At 46.5% G+C, this 9,384-nt stretch overlaps 1 protein-coding gene across 3 annotated transcripts in view; it reads right to left on the minus strand.

Annotated features, from left to right (window-relative positions):
* LOC119446494 (EH domain-containing protein 3-like) overlaps positions 1–8,863 on the minus strand; it is a 49,696-nt gene extending 40,833 nt beyond the window's left edge. For 2 of the 3 annotated variants that reach the window (XM_049664180.1, XM_037710929.2), the window contains exons 1-2: positions 8,731–8,863; positions 8,016–8,131 (exon numbers count right to left, since the gene is read on the minus strand). In XM_049664180.1, coding sequence (XP_049520137.1) covers positions 8,016–8,130 — 115 coding nt within the window. In that variant the 5' untranslated portion in view covers position 8,131; positions 8,731–8,863. The remainder of the gene's footprint in view (positions 1–8,015; positions 8,132–8,730) is intronic. The other variant, XM_049664179.1, reaches the window with a different exon arrangement.
* Positions 8,864–9,384: the final 521 nt, after the last annotated feature.

Raw genomic sequence — 9,384 nt, forward strand, 5'->3', positions numbered from 1 at the left:
CTCCGGCGGCTCGCGCTCCGGCGGCTCAAGCTCAATGCGACGCGATGAATGACCTTGCGAGACATGGCGTAGTAGAGCTTTCGCTATAAAACGAAGCAAAATCGCCTAAAAAATCGCATCTCTAACATGCATAGAGGCCTTCAAGTACACATGTTCCAACTAGACCACTTGTTAAGGCCAGTAAAACAAGCAACGGGTTCCGAACACTGGCACATCTCGCTTCGCAGGAATCTGCGCTCGATGGTCACGTAGCCTTGGCGCTGATGCACGGAACTACTGAAACAGAGTATATATACCCCTTGTATTAAAACTACGCGAATAAGCGTGGGAAGATTGGGAAACATGTTCAAACAAAAGTCCCTTCCCTCGCGACATCTCCGTGACGTGCGCAATTTGCAAGAGGTTGCATAGTATAGTGTACGTGGCAGCCGATTCCGCTCGCCGACACGGTGGAATCTCAGGCGTGACTTCTCGCTTCTTGCGCGATCGTGCATGGTCTCGCGTAAACCGTCAGCAACCGATGAATGCGGTGGGACTCGCGCCGCGGCCGTGATCGTCGTGACTGACTTCGCAGCAGGTTCGCTAGCAACGCGCCCTCTATACGCCGCTTGCGAAAGACGTGGTTAATAAGAACGCGCCCGCGTCGCTTTCTACCGACGCGTTACGCCATTTCATCGCGAGGAATTTCATTCTCGCCTTTTTGATTGTTTTGCTTTACAACGAACAAAATGTAAATGTGTCGGAGCCCCGAATTCGTTTCGAAACGCGTAGTGATTATAAAATTAACGTTACCTTGCGTATATCTCGTTGGAATAGAGAGGTTGGTCGCGCTCTTTATTCTATAGCCAGTTGCATTTTCGTTTCTCACGTCGCGTTGCACCTGCTCCAACCTCGGAGGTCAGTTAAGAGTTTGTACGGCTGCTGTACTGCATCCTGCATGCACTGTAAAATAGCTTACAACCTTAAAATTGAATAAAGGGTGTAAATTGGTCCATAACTCACACACTTACACCTTTTCTGGGTGTAAAGGTGTGAGTTATGAACAAGGGTGTAAATTGGTCTATAACTTAGACCCTCACACCCTTTTACATCCCTAAAAAGCGAATAAGGGTGTAAACTGGTCTAACTTAGACCGTTAAACCCTTCGTGGTGTAAGTTAGAGACAAATTTACACCGTTGTTCACTTTTAAGGGTGTAAATTATTTTACAGTGTGGGAGCCGTCACTAGCCACGACAGTGCTCGAACGCCGCGGCAGCACTCGGAGCAAGAAAACGTTCGTCCGTTCGGGCTATTCGCTAACAAAAAGCCTCGCAGTTGAAGAAAAATTCGTCCTGGTCCGGGACTCGAACCCGGGACCACCGCCTTTCCGGGGCAGCCGCTCTACCATCTGAGCTAACCAGATGGAACCCGGTTGGGTTTCCATTGTAGCAAATTGCTACATTAGGGTGGATGTCTCAGTTTCCCTTTAATTACTTATCTCCACCTAGCGGATTTCCGCTGAACTATTACGTCATACATTTGCCTTTGCTTCGAGTTGTCGACAAATTCGACTTCGCCCTGCCATCTGCTAGCCGCCTGGTTAGCTCAGATGGTACAGCGGCTGCCCCGGAAAGGCGGTGGTCCCGGGTTCGAGTCCCGGACCAGGACGAATTTTTCTTCAACTGCGAGGCTTTCTTTCGAGGAATCCGGTTGGGTTTCCATTGTAGCAAATTGCTACATTAGGGTGGATGTCTCAGTTTCCCTTTAATTACTTATCTCCACCTAGCGGATTTCCGCTGAACTATTACGTCATACATTTGCCTTTGCTTCGAGTTGTCGACAAATTCGACTTCGCCCTGCCATCTGCTAGCCGCCTGGTTAGCTCAGATGGTAGAGCGGCTGCCCCGGAAAGGCGGTGGTCCCAGGTTCGAGTCCCGGACCAGGACGAATTTTTCTTCAACTGCGAGGCTTTCTTTCGAGGAACCCGGTTGGGTTTCCATTGTAGCAAATTGCTACATTAGGGTGGATGTCTCAGTTTCCCTTTAATTACTTATCTCCACCTAGCGGATTTCCGCTGAACTATTACGTCATACATTTGCCTTTGCTTCGAGTTGTCGACAAATTCGACTTCGCCCTGCCATCTGCTAGCCGCCTGGTTAGCTCAGATGGTAGAGCGGCTGCCCCGGAAAGGCGGTGGTCCCGGGTTCGAGTCCCGGACCAGGACGAATTTTTCTTCAACTGCGAGGCTTTCTTTCGAGGAACCCGGTTGGGTTTCCATTGTAGCAAATTGCTACATTAGGGTGGATGTCTCAGTTTCCCTTTAAGTACTTGTTTCTCATGAATCCGTGGGTTTTACACTCCGGTCTTTTAAAAAAGCTTTTATTTTTAAACGTGTACCATATTTGGCATAACGGCTTTCAAAGATATGTCATCATACAAAGTTCGTACTCATAGGCAGTTCACCTCAGCGCGTTATAGTGTCTGTGTATAGCTTTCTGTTAAATTAATGGAGACAAACAAGATTTTTTTTTTTCTGTTTCTCTCTTTGAACGAATGGCTTTCTTTGACTCTTTCGCGCGTTTTCGTGGTCGTAGTTGAGAGAGAGAGAACAAACGTTATTTGCTACCAAGGTGGGTTTCTGCAGAGCACCTGTGGTGGGTCCTCAGTCCAGAACTCCCGCGGCCTTAGCTGCCCGTCTGGCGCGTTCAACCAGCCATATCTGGTCGTCCGGTTCCCAGCTGAACAGCTGCCTCCCACTGCTCCGGCACGGCATTGTGTATGATGGGTACTGCCTTTATATTGGGGCATCCCTATGTTGGTTGTATTGTATACTGTGGGTTCCTCACCACACCAGCGTCAAGTGTCTCTGCTGTGTACGGTTGGGTGTATCGTACTGTAAATAAGTAGACATTGATATGAAATTGTTTGTGGCTACCGCCAGGATACCACGACTGCTTCCTGTCTAATTATTGTGTCGAACTTTGACCACCGACGCAAAGGACGCACGCGAGGTCCTCTTTGAGGCGCGCTGCCTTTCTATCTATACTCACCAAGTATCCTCACTGCAACAAATATACGCCATCAAGCGCCGTCAATAGCTTTGTTGAAGCGTTGGGCTACACGCTTACAGTGACAATCATCGTCGATGGTTCCTGCAACATTTTTTTCCCTCCTTTCAGAAACGCATCGGTCAGAGATTGATTGGCCCCGCACCGCCGGCCAATCTCGATGCCGACGGAGCTCGATCCCTCGCGCTGTGTCCTTGCGCGCTTCGCGCCACAGGTACACACGACGCGCGCCCCCGGCGACAGCGTGGTGCGGCGAGGGACAAACAAGAAAACCCCGGCCATTTCGTCACAACCGCGTCCGGGAAAAGCAAGGCCCTCGGGCGGCAACGCAGTCCGCGGAGATCGCGAATGCCGTACGTAACACTCCGCCTCACCTGACAGCCACACCACGCGACAGTTCCGCGCAGCTAGCAATGCAGTCGAAGCGCGTATATAGTTGCACAGACGCCACACGTGCCACCACGAGTGCGCGACGAAATATAGTTCCTGCCATAAACTGGTCACCGTGAACTGACCAATACACTGATCTCAAAATAAATAATAATAAGGGACCGCTGTGTAGTGGCTCATTATCCGCTAAAGGGGTCAGAAGAACAGACGACGCAAAGCTTCTCGCGGAAGCTGTATTTCAGCATACCATTACCACCTGCCGTCGACCGCGCATGCGCGGTAAGGGTAAAGCGGTAACGGTAGAACGGTAACTCGAGCCAACTAAATTTCCTCCAATTAATTTTCCTCAAGACCGCCTTTTCAACTGCAACAGCCATGCGAAGGCGCCCCAAAGACTCCCACGGCATATCTGGCGAGCAAACTTGAAAAAAGATGCCTCGGAACGTTTATGCCCCCGATAAAGACGCAAATAGCTCTACAAGCGCACACGGGGTTCGGGACGCGTTTCATTTCCCGAGCGCACCAGACGCAGCCGGCGCCAGTGGCAATGGTGCACGCAACTCCTGAAACAGAGTGCTGAAAAGGCGCGGTTTATGTCATTATGCCACAGCGAATGTTCGCGCACGCGTACCAATGCACATAGAGGCGTGCCCTATCGTGTGCTGCCTGTCGCTGGTGACGTTTCTCGCTTGGCGTCGACGCAGAGGCACGTCCTGTAGCCAGCCTAGAGTTGGTAGCCCCCACGGAAGTGCCAAGGCATAGATGTCTCGCGCCAACGCCGCAGGGAAGGAACGCCGCGTCGGACTGGCGCAGTCATGAATCCAAAACACGAGCGCTATGACGCGCGAGCGCTAGCCCGATGGAATTTCTCGTGCAGTTGTGAACACGCGTTGCACAAATGAATGACTTGACGCGCCGGACTGCTGAAGCTGATTTTCGCGAACGTACCTAGTTTCACAGAAGAGTGTGTAAAATGTTATGAGCTTTGAGGTGAAATGCAGTTTCTGAAACTGGAATTTAACAAGATTTCTTCGGGAACAACCTAATACCCCTGGATAAGACTTTCTTTTCTTTTTTGTTCTTTTCAATGCAAGGCAGTGATCCGTCTATACTACGTTGAGGAACTTAGTCGTCAAGCAAAAGAATTTCATATTTCATGCCCTGTATTGCTTGCCAGAAGTGGAAAAAAAAAAAGAAAGAAAAAGACTTCCTCCTTTCCGGTCCAATTCATCAAATTTACTGCAATTTGTATGGATTGCCTTTCCAATCTATGCTGAAATGTTGACTAAACATTATGAGTAAAAGCAAAGGTTCCATGCATGGCCTTCCTATGCAACATTCTAGCAAAGCAAAATGCTTATGCTTTGTTATTAACTGGGATTGTATTCAGTAATTTGCACGTCTATTAACAGCAATTGGCAAGAATGTCATCATTACCGAAGGTATTTGTGGATTGTTGTGAATGCAAAGCTCTAACAAAACTTTGTAGAATTTGGTGCATGTATCACGCTTCCCGACTTTAATATTAAAGTCAGAGTGTTCATGATTTTCTTGATATTTATAATTATTATTAAAACGTACAATAATGAACACAGTACATATTGTTTTCATGTTACTACATCACTTTTTTCAAAAAGCCTGCTTACTGTGTTCCCTCTTTAGAGCACTGATGTGCTGGTTTCTGGGATATGCAATGCAATAATACTTGCAATTCCATTGACAAACAGATTTTATAACTTCCTTTATGGGAAGAAAAATTTCTACTATGACTTCAGCAGTACAATGGCTTGCAGTTATATATAGTCTCATCACAAGTTAACTTTTATAATTATGCAAGATGTCCCTGTATCAGGTGCATAAAGTTCATAAGGTCCTGAGACTGGAGCACACAGGCCTCCCTCTCTCGCCCCCGGCCCCTCCCCTTTCTTAAAAAGGGAAATAAAAGTTTATTGATTCATTCACCCATGAAATACCGGACAATGAAGAATATTGCTTGCAACTACATTTATTCAGAGGGAGCCCCCCAGTTCACTTTTTAAAGGAAGGTCTGCTTTGATTAAACATATTCACAGTTTCCTGCCTGTCCCTTCATTTTGCTGTGCATCTATAATGCCATAATAAAGTATGGACCAACTAACTAGCCGAGCAATAAGTAGCAGTGCACAAACTATTAGGCTTGAATAGAATTGATGCAAACTTCATCCCAACAATGCAGTGAATTTGCACAGTTCACAGTGACATGAAAAGGTATGGCTGATGAGGATTAACTTACTGGTTCTGCATTGATGTCACATCACAGACCTCACTAACATACATCATGCATCACAGCACCTGGAGCACCTAGACCCCTTCACTACGCTGCACCTTAATAGACAAGAATTAGGATTCTGCGAGCTGGACACCTCCTGTTCAAAAGAGCTGTTTCAGCAATCGCGAGCTGACATTCAGCAGTGCCGTGAGTCAAGACCTATTGCAGAAGTCAACGTGCCTTGTCCGAACAGCATATCAACGCTGTTCCTTGAGCATGCCACAGTCCAGACCACTGCCTCGCTATTCCAGCACCTACTACGACCTCAAGTAACAGGGCTACACTGAAAGACCTGTCATCCACACACAGTTTGACGGCTCGTCCAATCAGAGCATTAATGAATGGTTTGATGGCACGTGACGAGTGCAGCAGCTTGCTAAGTGGGACGATGCTACCACATGCCTCGTAGCTGCAAGCAAGTTCAAAGGTACAGTACAAAACTGGCACTTCACATTTGGCAACCAGTATGAAATTTGCGGAGATGTTAGACAGCAAGGTTTAGTGACACTTGCTGTGGATTTCACTTGGCAGCGAGTGTGTTCGACGAACTCATTTCACTGCGCTGAAGTGAATTTGTGACATCAGTGAAGTCAAACACAAACTTGAAACATTTTTTTTTTTTTTTCAAATGAATTCTGCCATTTTGAACCTGTGGATTTTGGATCTGTTTCGTGCTTGGGTTGACTCAAAACAAATTGACATGTTAACAGGGTTACGCGGGTCACAGTATTTCTATTTTGATTGTGAAGGTCCTAGTAAATAAGCATTTTTTTCTTAATAAAACAGTAACCGTTCCTGAAACTAAAAATGGAAAGAGTCATATCCACCCCTTTGGCTTTATAGATCATCATTTTTATTAATTCCAAATGACACATTGTTTTGGTGTTGAGCACCACGCTGCGGAAGTGACACTCAGCGAGGCAAAGTGCACTTGCTTGAAGTGTCACTAAATTCGCTTGTCTGACTGGGATATTAATTCTGTGTACCCCCTCAACGAGCAATTAGCTCCAAAACATTCAAGGCTCTATTTGTGTCACATTCAACACCTTGTCTTCTTAAACCAAATGCAGACAGTGCAAGCTGTCCCAGCTAAAGCCATACGTGCCTCCAGTTTCTCCAGTGACCCGTCAGTTACACATGTTCAATGCAAAGAACCCCAACGACCTGAATGTGAACAATCACGCGTCCCTGGTGCAAGTGCAGCCTCTGTAGCCGCAATGCACTTGATGGCTTCTCAGCAGCCTTGACAACATTGTGCAGCAAGTGAAGTGTGTATCACATTTTAGCTGACGAGACTTGGTCAAATAGACAGAGGGGGGGATGTGAGAACGCAGTCCAGCACATCACTAGCGCCCCCTCAACTCTTCTTCGACAGCCTTAGATCGCCAGGTGCAAGCGATGCCTGAGGCACACTTCGTTCTCTTCTTCTATTCTGCTGCCATCGGTACAACCTCATGCTTAGCTGTGTTCTATTTTGATGTGTCAAATTGTGGGATGTCTCTGAACTGCGTAGTCTTGCCTTGCCACACTGCCTCTTGCCTTGGAATCCAGCCCTCAGTGCAGTTACTATTTCAGAAGGATGTAAAGCACAAATCTCATTTGTTTACCTTCACTGAAAATACTTTTTTTTTTTTTTCATGTTGCAGTACATACATTATTTCTGCTTCTACTTCAATAGTAGTAACTTTGGGGAAAAGTGAAGCAAAGCAATGCACCTGTGATATGGAAACATTGCGAGATAAAAGTGTCAGGTGACATAAGACATCTGTGTTTCCTTGACTGTTTCCATTTGGCATTATTTGTCTGAGGCTGAATACACAAAGCTTTTTGCTCATAAAAGCCACTTGCCACTTTGCCAGCCTTAGTTAATAGCATGTCTGACATCGTGATTGGCTAGTGCCAAGTAAGCGAAATTTTTGTGGAAAAAATACGCTCTCACTTTCACAAACACGGTGCACCGGTTACATTAGCCTTGCGGAAACCAGCACAAACATGTGCACACAAAATGCCATACCAACTCGCTCAACTATCCAACTTTCCAGTGTGTTTGGGCCCACGTACTGCCACTTCGAGCACATGCTCTGATCGTCACCACTTTTCCAACACAAACACATTCAGGTCACATTCGAACATGTTAGCTTTAATTTGTGTTTCTGTTTTGAGGTTACTGTCCCAAAGGCAACCTTTCTTTGTGTGGAATACCATTCGTAGCGTCGCAAGTAAGACATTGCAAACTGATTGTACTAATAGCAGAGCGCCGACCATTTACCATTATCGGGGTCGACGTAGAGAGCATGGCAATCCCTGAGTATCCTTTCGTTGACGGTCAGCGTTGCCGATTCGGCAGAGTTCGCGGCATTCCGCTGTTTTGCTCTGGATGACATGCTGCAGTACAGGGAAGGGAAATTAAAACCATATCCAATTAGCGAGGCACGAAGAGGTTTTCCGCACCTGTGAAACACAAGGCACGGTGCGAGGCGAAGATATATCAAACGCGGCGGCTATTTTTAAACAAGGTCTCCTCGGCGTTCAACCGAATGGTGAGCTGCATGAACTCTTAAAACAGCCCTTGAGGCGGCCTTCACTTGCGTACTTGTATCTCACGACCCCACTACGCGCTACACTACAAACGAGTTAGGTCAGGAAGGAAGTATTTATGCAATCACCCCAACAGCAACATGTTACGCCAGCTGGCATGGTAACCTTCCTGTTAATTCGATTGTCAGACACGCGCTCAATCTTACAACAGGCACCGTTGGACAGTGCACTATATCGATTACATATACATGTGGGCGCCTACCAGCAGGCAGTAGTTATGATGTAATCATTAGCAGGTAAACGAAATGAAATGTATGCAGGGCGCACCTAAGCACCAAGTAACACGAAACTTGTCGAAAGGCTGCACGAGGGGGAAAAAAAGTTGCGAGAATACTGGCGTAACGAGAGTAGTGACGCAATCTGGAGTTTGCCGCATGAGAACTTACTTTGTGCTTTTCCTTTAAAACAAAGTATTAGTTGCCCAGCGGAACGGCTTTAGCTGCATCAGTTCTTGTTAGTAAGCAAACGCACCTCTCACTTGCCGGCTTGCACGCATTGGCAGGTGCTGCCACCTGTTCGTTACTTTTGCAATCATTCCTCGCGCGCGTTTTCATTGTTGCCGAACAGAAAGCTAGTATTTGTCTTGATTTAGCGAATAATATTCGAAAGGTTTTTATTTTGTAAAGTTATGTCCGTGGTTATGTCTCATGCACCGTGGTCACATCAGAGTTTAACTCTGGGAAAAAAATTGAAAGAACATCCTACTAATCGTCATTGACATTGCGATCAGTTCCACGGCGCTCCCAGTACTTTCAAGTCAAGAAAATGCAATCTAAAAAAAAAAAAAAAAAAAAAAAATTGCACCCTGTGGAGCTTATCTTGTCCACACTCTAAACAAATATTTGCTCCACAATGATGCACTCTAAAATAAGTTTACATCCTTTGGATCGTATCTTGTCCCCAAACAATAACCGTCATCTGCCTTGCTACTTCCTGGTCACGAAAGGCTCGCGCGTTATCAGCGTGACACATCATTCTCGGCTGGAAAGTAGCGAGTGCAGAGTTTTCAATAAAGGAAACGCAAGCAAGGCAGATGATAA

Source organism: Dermacentor silvarum, chromosome 3, assembly GCF_013339745.2.
Source record: "Dermacentor silvarum isolate Dsil-2018 chromosome 3, BIME_Dsil_1.4, whole genome shotgun sequence".
Lineage (NCBI taxonomy): Eukaryota > Metazoa > Arthropoda > Arachnida > Ixodida > Ixodidae > Dermacentor > Dermacentor silvarum.